The following is a 21,202-nucleotide window of genomic DNA, read 5'->3' on the forward strand; positions in this document are numbered from 1 at the left end:
AGCTCTGAGGGCTGAGGACCCATCTCAGGGGCCCTGCCCTCACCTGCCTGGTGTCTGGATCCAGGGTGGCTCTACGGCGAGAGGCTACGGGATGGAGAGACGGGCTGGTTCCCCGAGGACTTCGCCCGGAGCATCACCAGCCGCATGGCCGTAGAGGGCAATGTGCGCAGGATGGAGCGGCTGCGTGTGGAGACGGACGTGTAGCCAGGTCTGCCAACACCTCACCAGGCTGGGCCGCGGCTGTGCGGTGTCAGTCCACGCTCCAGCAAGTGGCCTTGCCTGATCCTGGGGAATGCGGTGGGCTGGCCCCTGGGGCCTGAAAGGTCCTTGGCCTCCCCAAGGCCCTGTGGGCTGCAGCATGGGCTCTGAACACTTCCAAGGAGGAAGGTCACATGCCCTCGGGGGAGCATCCTCCAGGCGAGCTTGGGAGCCATACCAGCCCTGGCCCCAGGCTGTGTACCCAGGAGGAGCCCAGCCTGGCCTGCTCACTGGCCTTGCCCTCCCCCAGCTCCTGGCTGCCCCATCCTGTGCCCTGTGCCCCCAGGGGGCAGTTAGGTGGTGGGCATGTGATCGAGGCAGATGGCCCTGGGAAGAGAGGGAATCACCTGGAGGGGTCTCCCTCCCACGCCTCTCCTGCCCCAGCCTTAGTGGCCAGGGCTGCCCCATGTTCCCAGAGGAGGGCCACCTGGAGGAGGTGACCCTGTGGTGCCAGCACTGAAGTTGTGACTTTGAGACATTAAAGTATTTCTCTAACACCTGGATTTGCACATTTGTGAGCCCCAAAGCCTACAGCAGTCCCTGCGAAATTCCCAAGGTGCCATGGGCTAGAACTGGGCCCCCTGTGTGTGGTCACCTGTGCTGGGCCCCGGGAGCTTGTCTGGGCCCACATTCATGGTCACCCTGTGCCAGTCCTTGGCCCTGCCCATCTGTCCACCTGAAACATCATAGGCAGGGCCATTCCCATGAAGCCCCTTGAAGCTGAGCCTGGTCAGTGGGTCTGGGGACTCAGGGACATGGCAGAACCTGTGGTAGAGCCCCACTAGGGTGTCCCCCCATCCCTCACCTCCCTTAATGGCCCCACTTCCCAGCCAGTCTGCTCACCGAGGACCCCCTGGTACTTGCAGGTGGGTAGAGTTGTGCTGGCCTGGCCTCAAGGCAGGGGGAGAAGTGTCCTGCTCCCTAGGAGAGGGTGATGGCCAGCTGGTGGCAGGGTGCTGCTGGGCCAGGTGCGAGAAGGACAGGGCCAGTCTCCCGGGAAGCCCCCTGCCAGCCCTGCCAATTCACAGTCCATGCCCAATGCCTCTCTCGGCCCTGGCAGTGCTGTCCTTGGGGCGGGGTCTCCCAGTGTTCTGACGATCCACCAGAGCCCTGCTGGGGCCATGTCGTCCTTATGACAGCTGGGGTGTGGATCCCTGCCACTGACCAGAAGAGGGTGACTAGGGGAGGCCAGCCCTCTGTCCCTTCCATTCATTCCTGGGGCTGGCTGCAGGAGGAAGGCAGGCAGGGGCTTAAGCGGGGTGGAGCTGATCCAGGCCCCGCCTACTGAACCTCGGTGGGAGTGTTCCACACCAGGAGGGAGGGGCAGCTCCTTCCTTTAACCTCCAAGGTGACCTCCACGGCCTCTGGCAGCTGGAAGGGCCGTCCTGAGCAGAGGGTGTGCAGGATACTGAGGGGCCAGGCTCAGTGTGAGAGGCATGATCTTGAGGGGAGGGGTCACCAGAGACCAGGCCCAGCTCCTCCCCCCTGGACAAGTGGGAATCTAGGGGCTCCATTTTTCCACCTGTAAGCTAACTCCCTACTGTTTTCTTGGAGCTGCTGGAGGGCAATCGGCTGACCAGGGTGAAAAGCAAGGGTGTGTGTGTGTGTGCACACACACGTGTATGCACCCTTGGCAGAAGTGGGTGGACAGTGTCGCTGTGTAAGCCCTGCAGTACCCTGCCCCTTCTCTTCCCCTGACTCAGGTGGGCAGTCCAGCCCCCGCCCATCCTTTTCCAGGCACGTTTCTGGTACGATGGAAAAGCTCTGAGACACGTCCTCAGTTACTGACCTGGGGTCTGCAACCTCAGCTGGTTTCCTTCTGCAAAGTGGATGCAGGTCTGACATGGGACCCCTGTCTGTACCACACACCCCCACCCATTCCCCCAGTTGCCACCCATCCTCCCAGTCGCTGGAACACAGTGGACTTGAAGGCTGACTCCGAGATCTTCTGAAACTGTTAAGGGCTTCACATCTTTTCACCAGATAAATTCTGGTATTTCTGGGGCCTGTTGCCAAGTCAAGTGGGATCTTATGTTGTATTCTGTTTACTCGTGGCATTGAAGAACTATATATTTTTATGGCTTTTATGCATTTCCTATCATCTATATGATTTCACGGCCCACTTTGCCAGTCTTAAATCCTGCTCATCTGTCTCTTGCCCTCTCCCTTTCCCCGCAGGCCCGACACCTCTTCTTTGTCTAAGGCAGGGCTGTGGCCTGGGGTCTCCCAGGCTCTGCTGGGGTCAGGAGGAGCGAGTGATGATCTGATTCTCCACTTTGAGGGAATATGTTCATTCTTCCCACAAGGGTTATTGGGCCTGACCCAAGCCCTGTCTGAGTGGCCCTGTCTGACTCAAGCTAAGCCTCCGCCCCCTGTCCTAGGAAGGAAACAGGCTGTCACTTCAGGGCTGTGGAGACCAGCAATGGGGGAGGGGAGGCAGGAGCCCAGGGAGGGGACAAGGAGCCCCGGGCGGCCTCCTGGGACGGAGACCCGGAATCTATTGCCTGCCCAGCTCGACTCGCAGAAGATTCTTGGCACGTAGCCATCATCGAGAAAGCGCCTCTCTGTATCTGTTTTCCAGGAACTTTCATCAGAAAGAGGTGCCGAGGGATGGGATGGGGAGGAAGGTGGGAGGGGGGTTCAGGATGGGGGACACATGTACACCCATGGCTGATTCATGTCAATGTATGGCAAAAAACCCTATAACATTGTAAAGTAATAAGCCTTCAATTAAACTAATTACAAAAAAAAATCCTCCAAAAAAAAAAAAAGAGGTGCCGAGCTCTATCAAATGCTCTGCTTCTATCTAGACCATGGTATGACTCATCTCACCCAAACACCTGGGCACATTTTCTGATGCTAAAGTCCTTGTGTGGCTTTTTTCTATTTGTTCTAGATAACATTCATTTATTTATTTTGGCCGTGCTCTGCGGCATGTGGGGTGTCACTTCCCCGACCGGGGTCCCCTGCCGTGCGAGCACGGAGTCCTAACCACCGGGCCGCCAGGGAAGGCCCCGCCTTGTGTTCTCATCAAGTCCAAGTCCCTTTGGATTAAGTGGATGTTATTTTTTTAATATTTTTGAGGAGCTGGTATTTTACTTAGCCTTTCTGCATACACGTCTGTAAATTTCTTCTCTCGTACTGCCCTCACCTGTTGGAGAAGCCGGTTGGTACTGGCCTCCTGAAATGAGCTGAGTCGAGTTTCCTCTACTTAGTATTTCTAGAACAACTCACATCAGACAAGTTCCTGTCTCAGGGGTCTGGCCCAGCCCCTCCACCAACATATGATCCAGCCCTCCTGGGGTGGTGACAGAGGGGGAGAGGGGCTGTGACAACTATTTGCGTTTACTTAAACTATTGGTTTATTCAGGTTTTTCATTGCCACTTACACTGCTTCTGGTAGTTAATATTTTCCTGAAATGTATCCATTTTTTTTTAAGTTTTCAAAGTTATTGGTACCTAGTTGTTCATAATATTCCCTTTTATATCTTACTCTCTGTGTCTGTAGTTAACTTTCCCACCCTCTGTATTTTTCTCTTGCTTAATGTTTAAAAAAAATCATAAACCTTGTTAAATTTTCTTCTTTATTACTGTTCAAAGAAGAAATTTTTGTTAAATGTTCCATTATTTTCTGTTGGTTGAGTATGAAGTTTATAGACCTAAATGTAGATGTGTACATGTATGAATATAAATAAATGAATATAGGGATATAAATATATATAGCATGTGTATAAAGATGATTAAAATGTTATCACTGCTGTCTTGCTTTTGTAGTGGATTTTGTATTAATAAACAGCATAGTGAAAATCAGTTTAATTATTTCCATCTGTTAAACCCACCGCTGCTTTACAAGTCTCTGAGCCTCTGTTTCATGCATGCATGTGAAGATGTTTACATACAGTCACGTACTATGCTTTGCACACACCGTTTTAAAATATCAGAACTCATCGTCTGGCTTTTGGTTTACTTTGGATGTTTATATTTCTGTCCTTCCAGGTACATGTTTTATCAATAAAATGTTGAAGAATGTTTAATACAGTCTAGGGGCCTGATTTCGATCATCTGTAACCATTTCAATTAGGCTTTCACCTACTTTCTTATTCTGCTTGACTCTTCCTCCTTCCCTGCCTTCCATTAAAGAGATTATATTTCCTCCAGTTTAAAAGTTAAACCTTCTATTAGTACTTCTGTGGAGGTCACAGTACCTTTTCAAGTCCAATCTACATGAGGGTTTGGCTGCCTCTGACCAGAGAAAAAGCTGGTTTAAAACTCAACATTCAGAAAACTAAGATCATGGCATCTGGTCCCATCACTTCATGACAAATAGATTGGGAAAAAAATGAAAACAGTGGAAGATTTTATTTTCTTGGGTTCCAAAATCACTGTGGATGGTGACTGCAGCCACAAAATTAAAAAGACACTTGTTCCTTGGAAGAAAAGCTATGACAAACCTAGAGAGTATATTAAAAAGCAAAGGCATCACTTTCCTGACAAAGGTCCATTTAGTTAAAGCTATGGTTTTTCCAGTAGTCATGTATGGATGTGAGAATTGGACCATAAGAAGGCTGAGCACCAAAGAATTGATGCTTTCAAGCTGTAATGCTGGAGAAGACTCTTAAGAGTCCCTTGGACAGCAAGATAAACTAGTCAATCCTAAAGGAAATCAACCCCAAATATTCATTGGAAGGACTGATGCTGAAGCTGAAGCACCAATACTTTGGCCACCTGATGCGAAGAGACAACTCGTTGGAAAAGATCCTGATCCTGGGAAAGACTGAAGGCAAAAGGAGAAGAGGGTAGCAAAGGATGAGACGGTTGGATAGCATCACCAACTCAATGGACATGAATTTGAGCAAACTCCTGGAGATAGTGAAGGACAGGGAAGGAAGCCTGGCATGCTGCAGTCCACGGGGTCGCAGAGAATCAGGTGCAACTTAGCGAGTGAACAACAACAAGACCAGTGTCTTTCCCTTCCTCTGCTCCACCTCGCCTGGCTTCCTGGTGCCTGTTTTCATTCTCTTAATCTCTAGGTCGAGGGTCAGTTGCAAAAAGAGTAGGACACAATTTAGCAACTAAACAACAAATCACTAGGTCATATGAGAAACATAATGACTATCTCATGCTTGCCATTCTTACTGGAAAACTTCCTCTGAATGTAATTTCAAGTGTGCCCACTGCAGCTGTGGACACCCAGGAATAATGTCCACTTTTCTTCTCAAGGACAGTTTAGCAGGACACATGATTCAAGGCCATGAAATTCAAGTTTCAACATCTTTTCTTCGACACTCTGAAACTGACATCACCGACTTCTCGCTTCAGCGTTTCTGCTGGAGCATCTGCTGTCACTCTGACTCCTGTTTGCTTTTTCTGGCCATTTTAGAATGTCTCTTTGTTACTAGTACTCTTTAAATTCCTTAGACAATGGCTTTAAAATGTTTTAAATTTTATTTCCAATATGAGCACTTTCAATCTGAGATCATCCAACTTGGACCTGAGAGCTTGGTGCTTTGTGTCGATGGTTTTTCCCTTCTTTTTCTAGGGCTTCAGAAGAGTTAACACTTCCCTCATCCTTTTCTACTAACCTTTCCTTTGTATCTTCTCTCTCTCTGCCTCCCTGATGCCTCCTGGAAGGGTCCTGAGCTGGAAAACCTGGTATTTGGCTAGATTCCTGCCACCACCCCCCATCCCCCACCCCCCTGGCAACTCCAGCCTCCACACGCTCCACGCCCAGTCCTGATGATGGTCCCTCTTGACCTGCATCCCATTATCCCTGCACTGTCCCTGACGCTTTCTGGGATATGGATTCTATTTGTGTACCTCAAAGTCTTAAAACAGTGGCCTGTTAACTCAGTTTCATCTGCTACTGCTTGTCCACTTGCTGTCCATCTACGGGGACAGGGTTTACGAGAACCCACCCTGCTTTGCCCCATGAGATTCTTTGCCCCTGGAGCTATCAGCTACCTGGGCTCATGCTGGAGGGGAGAGGGGGCTCCAGCCCAGACATAAGTGGTGTGACAATCTGGGTCCAACCATCTCCCCTGGTCCTACCCTGAAGACAGGGCAGGGGGAGGAGTGGGGGACACCCAAGCTGCTCTTAGCAGCACCCTGCCCTCCTCCCCTGGGGACCACGTGTCCCATACAGGCTGTTGCCAGCACTTGGAGAGTCTCTTGGCCCAATGCCCCCAAGAGCACTGGGAACCGGGATAAACCCCGACTTTGCTTGTGTGGCACCCAGGGAGGCCCAGGGGCCTCACGGGCCTCTCTGGTCAGATCACTCATGCTAGCAGTCCCAGGAGGCCACCACGCGGAGCCTGTACAAAGCAGCAAGCACACAGGCCTCGAAGAAGTAGCTGCTCCTTTCTTAACTTACTGGGTTTTGCATGGTACCAAAGCCCCACCCAGAGGCCCAAGTCAGGGCCTCCCGGGAAGGGCAGAAGGCGAGCAGCCCTCCAGTTCCCAGAGTCTGGCTGCCCATAAATACTTTCCATAAATATGGCCCGGCTGTTTCCAGGTAAACAGACTGAACTGCAGCAGTCCCAGGCCTAGCACCAGAAGAACTTGCTCCAGGAAGGAGCCCGCACCTGTCCCCGCACTTGCCCGCACTTGTCCCTGTGTCTCGCCCGGGGACACGGTGGGTGGGGCTTCCTCCATGCTATGATCCTCGGGGCGGGCCAGGCAGGGCCTCCTTCCTTGTGTTCAGAAAGAAGATCCTTGCAGAGCGGAAGGCCACACCACTGTCCACAGGCCTCGGAGACCAGGGTGGGGCTGGAGTCCTGGCCTCCGTACGTCCCTCCTCAGTGGTCACCAAAGCCCCCAGGTCCCCTCAGTGGCCCCTGGGAGCCAGGCCTCGGCAGGGGCTGCCCCTGAGCTAGTGCTTCTCTACGCTGCTGCTGAGCCCGGGTCTGTGGGAGGCTGGTTGTAGGGCCGCTGCAGGGGCAGGAAAGAAGCAGGTCAGCCCTAGGATGGGCAAAAACTCTCCAAGGCTTTTGAGTCCTGGGCTCAGGCTTCCTGCCGCCCCTCCTGTCCTAGCTCCAGCCTTGACTCATCTCTGAGGTCCAGGTTTTAGAATGCCCGCCACCCTGGGGGCCCGGATTACATGCAAGAGCTGGATCCCCCTCCCTCCTCTGGCCTTAGTCTGCAGGTAAGGGGCTGTGACGCCACCAAGTGCCACCCTCCTGGCAACATGGGGATACCCCCGACCCACCTACCTGGGCCCAGGGCTGGAGACAGGCTCTTGGGGAGCTGGGAGGGTCCACCTGCAGGCAGACAGACACGCTGGTGCCCCTCCCTTGGGTGGGCAGCAGTCACGGGGCAGCAAGGCTGCAGGGACCCCCACTCCCTCCCTGCACAGCGTCACTGCCTCCCTGCACAGCGTCTCCCTGCCAATGCACAGGGTGGGGAGCCAGGACTTCGGACTGGATGAAGAGGGGCTTCACTACAGGCCCTGTGGGGTCCACTCCAGGGCAGAAGCAGTGAGGCTCTGCCTGTCTTCCTTCCCAGCAGGGCTCAGGCAGGGGTACCCCCAGTTCCTGACGACCCCCCTATGCCCACCCCAGGGTAACTGTCAAGGCCACCTAGAACACCTCTGGTGTAGTACCAAACCTGACCACCAGGTGCTGCTGTGGGCATCGTTCGTCCCAGCACCAGCCCCCCAGTTTCTGCCTTCACCTGCTTAATTCCCTCCTCTTCCGGAGGTGGGAACCCTCCCCTAAAGGCGCTTAGGGTCCAGGGCTGCCTTGGAGAGGCTCAACAAGATGCAATCACAATATCAAGACCATGTCTGGGGTCCTCAGGTCAAGGATCCCAGTCTGGAATCTACTTTCACCCTGGCTCCCCCCATCACCCCATCTCAAGGCCTGCCGGGCATAGGCCCCAAGCTGGACTCTGGTCTCCCCTGGCAGACACAATGCTTCCCAGGAACAGGCTGGGCCTGGGCGAGGTGACCAGGGCACACCAGAGGGACACAGATGGCCAGAGGGGCAGGGGCACCCCAAGCTCTGCCTGCAGAAAGCAGGCTCCCCCAGTGCTTCGGGGGGCTGAGGGGCCACAGTGCCATCACCACCCCCGAGCCTGCCCATGGGTGTGCACAGGCACACGTATACACTTGAGCACGGGCAAGCAGTGAAGTGCCCTTGTGCACAGAAGCGCACACACACACACAAACACATGCTGGGAGACACAGGTGCTAGCGTGCAGACAGGAGCACGTGCTGTGTGCTCAATCACTAAATCGTGTCTGACTCTTTGCGACCCCACAGACTTCAGCTCGCCAGGCTCCTCTGTCCATGGGATTCTCCAGGCAAGAATACTAGAGTGTGTTGCCAGGCCCTCCTCCAGGGGATCTTCCCAATCCAGGGACTGAACCCTCTTCTTTTACGTCTCCTGCGTTGGCAGATGGGTTCTTTACCACTAACGCCAGCGGGGAAGACTGGAGCACACACCTGTGCTAACTGCACACAAGCACCCTTGGGTAGGTACACCGTCATGCCCTGGTTCACACACGCAGGGTGAGGAAGGGGTGGTGGGCTGTGTCAGTGCCCACACACACTGGATCACCCAGCCCTGCCCACGGGGTCTCCACCCTCTGCAGTTTGAGCCCACGCCTGCCACTCTCGGGTTGGCTGTACGCTGAGTCCCACCCACGGTCCAGGGGCTGGAAGGTCCACACTTTGTCCAGCAGAGGCCAGGCAGATACCATGGGCATCGCGCTCAGATGGTGACATTCATGCCGCTCGCCCAACCCCACCAGCACCCTGTCCCCCGCTAGCCCTAGCCCCCGGGAGCCCGACTCACCCTGCCGGCACGTGGGCCCTGTGTAGCCATCCGCGCAGAAGCACTGCCCACTGACAGGGTCGCAGTCGGCCCCGCCCCCGCAGGAGCAGCGCAGGACACAGCCTGGCCCGAAGAAGCCCCTCCTGCAGCCTGTGGGTGGAGTGGGGGTGGTGGGAGGGACAGGCCTGAGTGCCACTCCGGTCCACCCGGGGCTGGGACCACAGGCCTCAGGACACCTCCAGGGGGCATGCAGGAGCAAAGACCTCGAGCCTTAGTTTTGTCCTGTGTGAGCTCTCACACGGGAAAGTGCTGGGCGCCGGGCACTGGCCCAGGATCTCTTCCCCATGTTCCCACCAGCCCCCAGGCCAGTGAAGGGGAGCTGGTGGTCAGGGTGGCTCCCTAGGGGCAAGACGGCCAAGAGCCATGAGGAGGAGACACGGAACCCGCACAGGCTGGCTGGCCCATCTGGGAGGTTTCCTTCCCACCCCACCAGGGGCCCCTCCCCAGGACCAAGGCCCCCCAACCCCAGGGAGAGGCCCCCCGGGGATTCGAGTGGAAGCCTTAGTAAGGCAGGACGGGCCTCGACAACTCCAAGCAGGAACCCTGGTGCTGGGCCCCCTGAGAGCTGCTGCACCAGCAGAGGGACCAGGTAGGAGGACGCAGTGCCCAGGCCAGGAATTGACACAGGTGGGCTCCAGAAACACAGTCGATTCCACCAACAGAGACCCACACCCTGCCCCCACCGAGCGGTACCCCTGACTCACCCAGGTCACAGGAGGCCCCCGTGCGCCCCGGGGGACAAAGGCATTGGCCGGTGACAGGGTCACAGGGCACCCCAAGCTTGCAGTCACACTGCTGGCCGCAGCCCTCTCCGAACGAGCCTGGCTCACACCCTGGAGGGGGCACTGGGCTCAGCATCCTCTGTCCCAAGCCCAGGGCTAGGGGGCCGGGTGGGAGCAGCTGGGGGCACGGACACTCACCTCTCTCACAGAACTGGCCGTGGAGGCCGGCAGGGCAGAGGCACTGGCCGCTGATGGGGTCGCAGGGGGCGCCGTGCTGACACTGGCACGTCTGCTGGCAGCCAGCCCCATGGAAGCCGGGGGGACAGGCTGAGGGAGACCCGGGTCGGAGCCCCTGACTCAGTTTGCCCAGAGAGAGCAAAGGACGGGGTCGGGGCTGGCACCCCCTTCCTCCCGCCCAGGCCCAGCGCCTGCCTCTTGTGGCCCTCTGCCTCGAAGCTGGGTCAGGCTTCATCGCATTGGGCCGCCACAAGGAGTGGCGTGGAAAATGGAGGGGTGTGCACCTGGGGGGCGGTGGCCCAACCCCACGACTCACAGTGCTCGCAGGCCTGGCCGTAGAAGCCGGGGCCGCAGCGGCAGGCCCCCGACGTGGGCTCACAGGCGCCGTGGTTGCGGCAGGAGCACTCAAGGCTGCAGGTGGCACCGTAGCGCCCAGCGGGGCAGGCTGGGGAGGGGCCGGGGGGTCAGCCTCCTGCCGCAGGACAGTAGGGGCACTAGCCTCATCCAGGTGACCCTGGGAGCCTCGCCCGGCCCTCTGGCAGCTTGGTGCCTCCTTACGATTGCCCCTAAGCTATGGCCCTCCTCCCCCATCCACCCCTCTGCCACACCGGGCATGGCCTCACCCACTATGGGCGGCAACCCTCCAGCTCACACACGACGCAGCCCCCAGGCTGGCTCAGACTCACCCAGCTCGCAGTGTAGCCCCGTCCAGCCCAGGCCACAGGAGCAGCTGCCGTTGGTGGCATCACACAGGCCCCCGTTCCTGCAGGAGCACGCATGTTCGCAGTTCACACCAAATCGATTCTGTGGGCAGCCTAGGGTCAAAGCAGGCCTGCTCAGAGCTCTGGTCCAGAGCCAGACACGCTCCAGGACACTCCTACATGGTCTGACAGTCATTCAACAAACACTTCCTGCCCGCCCCCCCCTATTCCAGGCACACACGTGCCAGGAAGCAGCACCAATTACATCCTGCCAGTTCATCCATCCTCCTCAGAGGCCAGAACTGAGCCGGTGCTGAGAGTAACACAGGAGGAAAGGGACCAGGGCCCTCCAGGGGATGGGAGTGCCTGCCCAGCAGGTGGGAGGGAGTCAGGGAAGTCTTCCTAGAGGAAGAGGTACCCTCCAGGTTTGGAGGAGGCTGGGCAACCCCACACTCCAGGTGGTGGTTTCAGACTCTGACCCCTAGCTGCCATTCTCCCCTGGAGGTGAGGAGTGGCCTGGCTGGAGTCAGGACTCAGGACTTGGGGGAGTGTGGCCGGCCCCTTGAAGAGGACCAGAGGGGGCAGAGGGCTCAGACATACCAGGGTGTGGGGTCAGACCAAGCAGTGTGGGCACGGCCTGAGGACCTGCTTACCATCGTGAGCACAAACCCCACGATGGTCCCAGGGGCCACTCCAGTGCCCCACCATCACCTGTGCTCTGGGCCTCCCACTCTGTGGGCTCCCAGCTGCTGGGCCCAGGAGGAAGGGCCAGCAGGACTCTGTTCCAGGAGGACATTAGCCAAGAGGCTGGCTCCATCCTCAAGACGGAGCAGCTGCCTGACCCCTCCTGCTGGGGGGGTGGGGGCTGGCTCTGGGACAAAAGTTGTTCATCCCCCACTGGCCCCAGGGAACTGGAGAGGTCGACTGATGGCCTGAGTCCTGGGGTCACGGGTCAAGGCAAGCTATGGGGTGCTGTCAGATGACCCTGAGTGGGCACTGTGGTCAACATGAGCAAGCCCTCACTTATTTCCTCAGGGCACCTCAGGGATTAACAGAAGGGACCCAGCTCTCCCGTGATCCCACGGTTTCACTCTATCACCAACGCCCCCCGTGGCTGACGTAGTGTCGTGTGCGAAGTGCCCGAGGCAGTGGGCAAGTGGGCTCTCACCATGCTCGCAGTGGACGCCGGTCCTCCCAGGCGGGCAGGAGCAGCTGCCGGTCACGGGGTCACAGGCCGCCCCGGGCCCACACCCACACACGTGGGCACAGCCGGGGCCAAAGTGGCCGTGTGGACAGGCTGCCAGGAGGAAAGGGGAGGGTGGCCACTCCTGGCTGGATCCCCCTGCCTCTGCCATGTCAACCCAGATGGGACGGGACCGGGCCAGGGCAGGCTGGGTGGGGAGACTCCGGCGTCTACCCAGACAGGGCGGGGACGCCTGCCGCTGAGCCCCACCGCCTGCCCTGGTGTCTCCCTTGGCCGCCGGCTCTGCCGGGAGCCGGGCCCACGCTACAGTGAGTGACTCACGGTGCCCCAGCCCCAGACGGTCGGAAAGTCCCCACGTGACTCAGGGAGAGGCCCTTCTCTCGGCAGGATGCCGGCTAGCCTCTACAAGGCTCCTGGTGGACACAGCCTGGGTCAGGGGCACAGCACATGGCCAGGCGGAGCAGGCCGAGGAGACGGTTTGGCCATACCGATACCCCCAGTTTAGCCTGGTCTGAGGCCTCCAAGCGAGGGACCCAAGGAGTGGCACAGCTAGTGGCTGTCTGCCCTGCAAGCCGGCTGGTGGGGCCCTGCCCGTTGAGGGGCAGGGAGAAGACACCCCAGCCACTCACCAAGGCCACAGTCAGTCCCAAGGAACCCGGCTGGGCAGTGGCAGGCCCCGGTGGCCGCATTACAGGAGCCCCCGTTGAGACACCCACACAGCAGCTCACAGCCTGGCCCGAACCGCCCGGGTGGGCACCCTGCAGGGGAAGGGGCCAGCTGCCAGGGGCGGGGGGCCTCCCAAAGCCCCTTCCCCTTCCCCACCATCACTCCTGCGGGCCCATCGGGCAGCTGGGGCAGCACTCACGTTGCTGGCAGCCAGCGCCGTGGTAGCCGGGGGCACACACGCAGGCCCCCGAGGCGGGGTGGCAGGCCTGGTTCTCTCCAGGGCAGTGGCACTGCTGCCCACAGCGCTCCCCAAAGGTGCCAGGTGGGCAGGCTGGGGGAGGCGGCAGGGGTCAGTCCTGGAGAAGGCACCCTCCCTCATCCCAGGCCCCCTCTCCGGGGCAGAGCTCTGGGGCCCAGCATAGGAGTGCATGTGACCTGAACTGTCCCCAGGCCTACCCATGTCAGGCACCCACCTTGCTCACAGCTGGGACCCGTGAAGCCTGGGGGACAGTGACACTCCCCGGTGACGTGGTGGCAGGCGGCGCCCGGGGGGCACTGGCAGCGCTGGGCACAGGCCTCTCCAAACCAGCCAGGTGGGCAGGCTGTGGGGAGGCATGGGCAGAGGTGGTGGGGAGCCCTGGGGTGGCGGGCGGGAGCCCGAGGGGTCACCGTGTGAAGGCCCCGCCCCCACCCTGGGCGCCAGCAGAGCTGGGGGCTCACCGTTCTCACACCGCAAGCCCCTCCACCCCGGGGGGCAGAGGCAGGCCCCAGTGACGGGGTGGCAGGCAGCCCCCCACCGGCAGGCACAGCGCTCCTCACAGTGGATCCCAAAGGCGCCCTCAGGACAGGCTGTGGGGAAAGGGGCGGGCAGGCTGAGTCCGGCTCGGGATGGCTGCCTGGACAGAGGCCCGGGGAGCTCAGACCGCAGCCCTGCCCCCTTCTACCCACTGCCCACCCTGCTGAGGCCCTACACTCTGGCATGATGGAGGCCACCCTCCTGAGGGGCCTCCTAGCCTCCCCCATGGGTCCCCGAGCCGCCCACTCACGGCTCTGGCACTTGTCCCCAGTCCAGCCGGCTGGGCAGAGGCAGTGGCCAGTGTGCGGGTCACAGAGGCCGCCGTTGAGGCACCCACAGCTGTGCGGGCAGCCAGCTTCAAAGACCCCCGGGAGGCACTCTGCAGAGACAGAGTGGGTGATGCCTGGGGTCCCAGGACACCTGCCCTGCCCATGCTTCCTGCACCCAGAGCCTCGGATCCCGGGTCCTTAGGACGGATAGGCACCCGGGGGTGGTGACACCACAGGCCACACCCAGGGCCCTGCCCCTCAACACCAGGCAGCCTTCTTGGACCACAGAGGGAGGGGACTAGGGCAGTGGCCTTGGGTCCCCCCAGACCCCCAGGGTCCCTCCTCCACTGGCCCGACACTCACCCTTCTCACAGGCCAGGCCGGCCCAGCCCTCTGGGCAGGTGCAGTGACCTGAGACCGGGTCACAGGTGCCCCCATTCCGGCACAGGCAGGAGTGCTGACAGTCCTCACCATAGAGGCCCTCCGGGCAGGCTGAGGCCAGAGAGAGAAGCAACTTGTGGTTTTCCTGCCAGCCAGGCCAGAGGCCTGAACCCCCAGAGGGCCAGCCCACTGGACCTGCAGGCCCATCCCAAAGCCCAGCACCGAACTTTAGGGGCAGGAACTGAGGATGCCTCTAACACAAGCTGCCCCAGGGCTACCCGGGCCCACCGGCCCAGTCTCTAAGGGCTCAGGGCTGAAGGGTGTGGTCCCTTAGGAGTCCTAAGGTCTTCCTCCCTCCTCAGGTGCCCCATAGAGGGGAGATGGACTCCAACCCTCCCTGCCCAGAGAGGTTTAGATCCCCCTCAAGTCCCACCCATGTCACCCTGCACGGCTCAGGGAGGGACAAGCACGACAGCTGGCCCCAGACTCTTGATCAGGGCTTACCCTGCAGGCAGGTGGGCCCCGTCCAGCCAGGGCCACAGCGGCACTGCCCGTGGACAGGGTCACAGGAGGCCCCGTTAAAGCAGGAGCAGGCCTGGCTGCAGTTGTGGCCGAATGTGTGGGCTGGGCAGGCTGCAGGAGAGAGAGGGGTCAGGGGCCGGAGGGGGACGGACCCTAGGAAGGGCTGCAGTGGATGGTCCCAGACTGCTGAGGTCTAGCGCCCCTCCTTCTGACCTGGGTGGCCACACACAAGGACGGACCCTAACCCTAATGGGCAGCGCCCAGGGCGGATGGGGGCCTCACGCACTCTGGGCACAGCGGGGGCCCTGGCGGCCAGCAGGACAGAGGCAGAAGCCGCTCACGGGGTCACACGGGACTCCAGCACTGCAGTCACAGGCGCGGCCGCAGTCCACTCCAAAGAAGCCGGCCGGGCAGGCTGCGGGCGGGGCGGTGACGGGAGACCGCCAGGGTCATGAGACCCGCCCACATGCCGGCCAACCCTCCCACACCCCTCCAGCCCACACTCTGGCTCACCTCGCTCACAGAAGGTGCCCCTCCAGCCGGCAGGGCAGGTGCAGGCCCCGCTGACATGGTCACAGGTGGCCCCGTGCTCACACTGGCACCGCCGCCCACAGCCCGGCCCGAAGTAGCCCTGGGGACACCCTGAGACACCGGACTCTCAGCTGGGGGTACAGTGAGCCTGCCCCAGTCCTGTCCAGGGCCTGGGCCGTGGGGCAGGAGAAGCCCCTCCCTTACCCAAGGCTCTGCATACCTCCCAGCTAGGAACCAAGCCCCCAGCTCACCCAGACCCACCAGCCCGGCCAGGGTGGGGGTCAACACTTGCCCTCGGTCCTAAGCAGATACTTTCCTCCCCTCCCACAGGTGGCAGGTGCCCCCTGGTGTGCAACTGACCCCATCTCTCACTGCCTTTGCTCCACGTGGGCCTTCTCTTGAGCCCAGGCAGGCAGGAGGGTGGCGGGTTGAAGGAGCATATGGGGGAGGTTGGGGGTAGGCTTAGACGAGGAGACTCCCTGCTTGTCTGGGGACAGGGGGCAGGGCTGGGCAACCCTGACACACGTACGTGTGTGTATGTATGTGTGCGTGTGAGCGTGTGTGTACGTGTGTGTGCACATGAACATGCACGTGCACATGCGTGTGCAGGCCAGGCCAGGACTCACGCTGCTCGCAACGCGCGCCCACATAGCCTGCTTCACACACACATAGGCCGCTGACGGCGTCACAGCCCCCGTGGCCTGTGCTGCAGTTGCAGGCATAGCTGCAGTCGGGTCCCCAGTGGCCGCTGTCACAGGCTGCAACAGAGCAACAGAGGCTGGTCACCCTGCACAGGTGACCATGGCCGGATCGGGGCAAGGAGGGATACCTGGACACGAGGCCGCCTACCTCTCTGGCAGCTGAGGCCGGTCCACCCAGGGGCGCAGCTGCACCGGCCGGTCACCGGGTGGCAGATGCCATCGTTGGCACAGGAGCACCGTGTTTGGCAGCCAGGCCCAAACCAGCCGGCGGGGCAGGCTGCGGGAGGAGACAGGCTGAGCATAGCTGGGGCCAGAAATGGGGCTGGCTAGGATTGCAGGCAGGGCTGAGGTGGGGGCAGCGGGCACTCACAGTCCTGGCAGCGGCTGCCTGTGAAGCCGGGGCGGCACAGGCAGGCTCCAGTCTCCGGCACACAGGTGGCAGCGTGCTCACACGGCGGGCAGATCTCCTGGCAGCCAAGTCCCCAGCGGCCTTCAGGACAATCTAGCATCCGCCCCCACACACACACACAGAGGTAGTCAGTCTCCCCAGGCCTTGCTGGGCCTGTTGGGGAGCAGGGATTTCTCTTCCCAACTGAGCTATCCCAGAGGAGGGAGGGGGGCAGGTCACGGGAACCCCCAGTCCACTCACAGGCTGTAGACTTCAGGGCACTCACCCCAGGGGGAGACCCCCTGCCCCAGGACACTCAACAAGCAAAAGGGGGGCCCCCAGAAGAACTGGGAGACCCACATGCAGTGAACAGGAGCTTAGAGGACCCACCACAGGCTGGGGAGGGCGGGGGGCCGCTGGCCAAACTGTCTCCGTGTCTGACAGTTCCCAGTGTCCCCTCTGCAGGCTCAGCCACGGGGCAGCCACAAATGCCCACGTCCAGACCCAAGGCTGGTGGTATGAGCTCTCATAGCTGCTGTGGATGGGCCTGGGGTCTGCAAACGTGGCCAGGCATTGTGCAGCACAGGGAGCTGAGGGGACCCTGGGCCACTGCTGCCACTCACCTGCCCCACAGTCGTCCCCGGTCCTCCCTGGTGGGCACAGACACTGCCCTGTGACCCGGTCGCAGGGGGCGCCCCTACAGGAGCAGGAGTCTGAGCAGTTCTGGCCGAACGTCCCCGCTGGGCACTCTAGGGGCGGGGAATGGAGAGCCTCAGGGCCCCCACGCAGAGTGGCCCTCCTCCTCTGACCTCCACCCCACCCTGCACCTGCCCCCCAACCTGCCTCCTCGGAACCTGTCCCCACTCACCTGCCCCTCTGGCACCTATCACCCCCACCCGTTCCCCCAGCACCTGCCCCCTGCACCTGTCCCCCTTCACCTCTCCCCCACCTGCCACCCTTGGCACCTGCCACACCCTCACCTGCCCCCCCACCTGCCTCCCTGAAACCTGTCCCCCCTCATCTGCCCCCCACATCTTCCCTCCTCACCTGCCCCTCCACCTGCCCCACTCACCTGCTGCCCCTTCATCTGGCCCCCACCTACCACCCCCTGCACCTGCCCTCCCCACCTTCCCCCCTGGCACCTGTCCCCCACACCTGCCCCCCACACCTCCCCCCTGCACCTGCCCCCTCACCTGCCCTCCCCACCTTCCCTCCTGGCACCTGCCAATGACACCTGCCCCCTGCACATGCCCCCTCACCTGCACCCCCACCTGTCCCCTCACTTGCACCCCCACCTGTCCCCAGCACCTGCCCCCCTCACCTGCCTCGCAGGGTTGCTGGACACAGCCTGGGTCCCCAGGGTGATGAGGACAGTCACAGGAGTGGACAGGAGATGGGGACATGGGGCAGGGAAAGGCCCACGTAGGGGAGTGGTAGTGAGGGGCAGCCTGGAGGCCGCAGACGGCAGGGCCTACGGGGGGTGAGCCAGGACCCTGGAGAGCAGTGGCAGGCCCGCTCTGCCTCCCTTCCTTCCACTGTGGTCCACCCTGGGGACCCCACGTGGTCACCGTGTGTTCAGGAGTGAGAGAAGCCTGGGAAGGAGGGGCCAGTGGCTCTGGGCCCAAAGCAGGGCTTCAGAAAAGAACACAGTGATCACAGAGCCTCACCCTACCCATGTGGGCTGCAGTGGCGGCTCCAGTGGCCTGGCAGGGTCCCCTGTCCCCACTACACCTGCTTGACTAGGGTGGTAACCTGGATAGTGAGAAGGCCCTGCTGGCTCCAGCACCATGTGGCCACTGTGATGCTGCTGTAAGGAAAGTTCCGGGCCCTGGAAGGCCAGCCGGGCACCTGGAGTGGGCAGGCTGGGGGCCACGTTCCACACCAAAGAATCAGACAACCTCCCTCTCCCACCACAACACTCAGCGGGACTGAGAATTAACGACGTGCCCTGACTAGGTAGGGGGAGATGTCAGGAGGAATGGCGTGGGATCCCAGGCTTGGGATCTCCCCGGCCCCGGGATGGGCTCTGGACAAAGGATACGCCCCTTGAACCCTTGCCCTGAGGGCCCACACCTACGGGCACCTGCTCGCCCACAGGACCGCCGGCGGCACACATGCTGGGTGCACATGCAGGCACCCAGGCAGCGTGGACCGGGGCAGGGAGGCCCAGCAGGGCACATGGAGCTGTCCCGCCACGGGCAGACACATGTTTGGGGCACTGATGCTTTCCAGACCTGACAACAGCGGGGAGCTCATCACTGCTGTAAAGATATGTGTGTCATGTCCCGCTGCCCATCCCTGGGGCCTTGGATACTTTTGAAGAAAAAAGGGAAAGGAAGACAAAAAAGACCAGCAGGGAAGGGTGAGGGGGAAGGCCGCTCAAGTCTCAGCACTCAGGCCGCCTGGGAGGGCAGTGCTGGACAGCAGCTGTGGGCAGGAGTGGAGGAAGGGGAGGACGCAGAAAGAAGTAAGGGGAGTCACGGAGCCTGAGCCCACACCAAGTAGGCGAGGTCCACCAGCTCCCACGCTGGTTCACGGATGGGATGACATGCCTGTCTGTTGAATGCCCTCGAGACTACAGAGCCCCCCAGAGTGTAGGTTGCAGGCAGGGGGGATACTTGGTTTCCAAGCTGGGTTCTGAGCCCTACATGCACCCCTCCTGCACCAAGGGAATCTAAGAGCCCAGATCATCCCGGGGGTCTCCAGGACCACCACTGAGAGGGAGGGTCCGGGCCTGGGTGTAGGGGGAGACTGACCCCTCGGCTCGGGGTGGGCAGTGGCCCCCAGGCCCTCCTTGTCCCTGAGGGGGACTCGGACTGCTGCCCCTGGTGGGAGTCACACCAGTCCCACTGCAGGCCCCCTCTCCACCCCCACCTGCCCTGGATGACGGGTGAGGACAGTGTGCCCTGCGCCAAGCGAGGTCCTGACCTGCCCACACTCCATTGGCAGCCACGGCAGTGCTGATGCTCACAGCAAGGGCTCCCCCATATAAATGAGGACCCCCCGCCTCCAGCCTCTCCCTGCTTGGCACCCATTCACACTGTCCCAGCCTTAGCATCCATGCAGAGGGCCTACAGTCATCACCCACAACCCACGCTGGCACCTCCAGCCCAGGCCTCTCGAGACACCACCCCTGGGAGCAACTGCCTCTGTCCTGCCTGCTCAGATCCACCAGGGAGGAGCCCCCAGCCGGCTTCCAACACAAAGTGCGCCCAGTCTGTCCCATGATGGAAGGAGTGAACAAGCAAGGAAGGGAGGGGATGACCTGGGAGCGGTACCAACCCTTCCAGGCCACCCTGCACACGTGCACGCACACACATACACAAAGTGCACACGCGTGTGCACACACACACGCGCTCCCGCCCTCTTGGGTGCACAGGGACAGGCAGACCTGTGGGTGAGTCACCACTGCATGACCAGGGTGGGGACATGGCAGTCAAGGTGCTGCCAGAGCCACGCTTCAGGGCTGACCGGGTACCCAGCTCCAGCACTTCTGGCGCCCTGCACGGCCAGATGGCCTGCACCCTACCTGGGCACTGGGGCCACTCACCTTGGCCGCAGTCCTCCCCGTGGTAGCCAGCGGGACACTGCTTCCCACACTCGCCGCTGACAGGGTCGCAGGCCACGCCCGGGGGGCAGGTGCACGCCTGCCGGCACCCTGGCCCGAAGAAGCCTGGCTGGCACTCTGCGGGGGGAGAAGGGAGAGGTGTCTGCAAGGTTCCATGGGCCCTGAGGCCTGTTACCCCTCCCCTGGGGCCTGTGCTCTCTCCCCTGGGGCCTGCCCGACTCCCCTGAGGCCTGTCCCCCTCCCCTGGGGCCCTCCTCCTCCCCCCGGCCCTGTACTCACTGTCCTGGCACCGCTCGCCCCCGAAGCCCGCCTTGCAGGCACAGCTGCCATCCCTCTTATCGCACGTGCGCGTGTTCTGCTGCTCACACTTGCACTCCTCCGAGCAGCCTGGCCCAAAGGCCCACGGCGGGCAGGCTACACCCCAGAACTCACTGTGAGGGGGGCCTGCCCACTGCCAGCGCCCACCCTAGCCCAGATCTCCAGCCCTGTCCACTGAGTCATATCTGGGACCCCACACAGAGTTGCTGGTGCCCAGAGCACCAGGCACACTGCGCCCACTTTGTAGACGAGAAGCAGGCTTTCAGAGAGGCACTTCCCAGACAGGGAATGCCTGGGACCCTCATTGCCTCCCTCTGAATAATCCTCTTACAAGAGCTGCTGGGGTGAGACCTGGTAGCTTTTCTCCAGCAGCCCACCACCTCTCCCTCCATCGTCCTGGGCGTGTGCGGACCCAGGGAAGGGGGGCGACCCCATTGGGGGCTCAGGACTTGCTCCCAGGAAACTCCAAAAGCTAAGACAAGCTCTGTGCCCCGGAGCTTCCGAGGGTGGGGGCCTGCCCCTGCCCAGGCCTGCAGGCCACCCACCAGCCTGATGGGGGCGGGGGCCGCCCACCCGGATCCCCTGGCAGCCAGCACAGTCCAAAGGACTTTGAGTCCACAGGCCCCTCATCCCAGCTGGGGACCTCGCTGAGGCCCCGTGTCCTCATCTGTGAAGACTGATGGTTGAACACAAGCTGGACCTAGGCAGGAAGAACTCAGCCCACTCTGTGGCCCCCCCCAGACCCAGCGGTCAGTGGGACTCACCCAGGTGGCAGAAGCGGCCATAGAGCCCCGGGTCGCAGAGGCAGGCCCCATAGAGGCGGTGGCAGCGGCCCCGGTTGGCACAGTGGCACTTCTTACGGCAGTGCTTGCCATAGAAGCCTTTGGGGCAGCCTGGGGAAAGGGAGGTCTCTTGACTGCCCACCCAGACATGGCCTCCCATCCAAGGAGATGCTTTGGCGGGGAGGCATTAGCACCCAATACAGGAGCCTGGAGAGGCCTGGGCCACCAGGGTACAGCCATAGGGCTTCAGGGCCACCAGCAGCCTAAGGACCCTGTACCCCAGACAGAGAGGGTCCCCGGGGGCTGGCGAGCGCATCCGGGGGCAGG

The 21,202-nt window shown here is 61.1% G+C and overlaps 2 protein-coding genes across 10 annotated transcripts in view; one reads left to right on the plus strand and one right to left on the minus strand.

The window, feature by feature from the left end:
- Nucleotides 1–4,065, plus strand: part of ARHGEF16 (Rho guanine nucleotide exchange factor 16) — a 27,284-nt gene extending 23,219 nt beyond the window's left edge. For 3 of the 4 annotated variants that reach the window (XM_081493107.1, XM_081493108.1, XM_081493106.1), the window contains exon 15: nt 65–755. In XM_081493107.1, coding sequence (XP_081349233.1) covers nt 65–204 — 140 coding nt within the window. In that variant the 3' untranslated portion in view covers nt 205–755. Of the gene's footprint in view, nt 1–64; nt 756–1,961 lie in introns of those variants that run through there. The other variant, XM_081493109.1, reaches the window with a different exon arrangement.
- The window catches only part of MEGF6 (multiple EGF like domains 6), a 100,913-nt gene continuing 83,731 nt past the window's right edge, over nt 4,021–21,202 (minus strand). For 2 of the 6 annotated variants that reach the window (XM_081493099.1, XM_081493102.1), the window contains 24 exons: nt 20,858–20,986; nt 20,055–20,189; nt 19,758–19,892; nt 16,831–16,956; nt 16,190–16,321; nt 15,968–16,096; nt 15,745–15,876; nt 15,101–15,229; nt 14,874–15,002; nt 14,570–14,698; nt 14,048–14,176; nt 13,666–13,794; nt 13,340–13,468; nt 13,093–13,221; nt 12,819–12,950; nt 12,583–12,711; nt 11,918–12,046; nt 10,735–10,863; nt 10,365–10,493; nt 10,010–10,138; nt 9,794–9,922; nt 9,051–9,179; nt 7,467–7,514; nt 4,021–7,185 (listed from right to left, as the gene is read on the minus strand). In XM_081493099.1, coding sequence (XP_081349225.1) covers nt 7,127–7,185; nt 7,467–7,514; nt 9,051–9,179; nt 9,794–9,922; nt 10,010–10,138; nt 10,365–10,493; nt 10,735–10,863; nt 11,918–12,046; nt 12,583–12,711; nt 12,819–12,950; nt 13,093–13,221; nt 13,340–13,468; nt 13,666–13,794; nt 14,048–14,176; nt 14,570–14,698; nt 14,874–15,002; nt 15,101–15,229; nt 15,745–15,876; nt 15,968–16,096; nt 16,190–16,321; nt 16,831–16,956; nt 19,758–19,892; nt 20,055–20,189; nt 20,858–20,986 — 2,963 coding nt within the window. In that variant the 3' untranslated portion in view covers nt 4,021–7,126. The remainder of the gene's footprint in view (nt 7,186–7,466; nt 7,515–9,050; nt 9,180–9,793; nt 9,923–10,009; nt 10,139–10,364; nt 10,494–10,734; nt 10,864–11,917; nt 12,047–12,582; nt 12,712–12,818; nt 12,951–13,092; nt 13,222–13,339; nt 13,469–13,665; nt 13,795–14,047; nt 14,177–14,569; nt 14,699–14,873; nt 15,003–15,100; nt 15,230–15,744; nt 15,877–15,967; nt 16,097–16,189; nt 16,322–16,830; nt 16,957–19,757; nt 19,893–20,054; nt 20,190–20,857; nt 20,987–21,202) is intronic. The other 4 variants (XM_081493101.1, XM_081493100.1, XM_081493104.1 and 1 more) reach the window with 4 other exon arrangements.

The sequence above is a fragment of the Giraffa tippelskirchi genome, chromosome 5 (genome assembly GCF_054371585.1).
Source record: "Giraffa tippelskirchi isolate mGirTip1 chromosome 5, T2T-mGirTip1v1.2.pri, whole genome shotgun sequence".
Classification (NCBI taxonomy): Eukaryota; Metazoa; Chordata; class Mammalia; order Artiodactyla; family Giraffidae; genus Giraffa; species Giraffa tippelskirchi.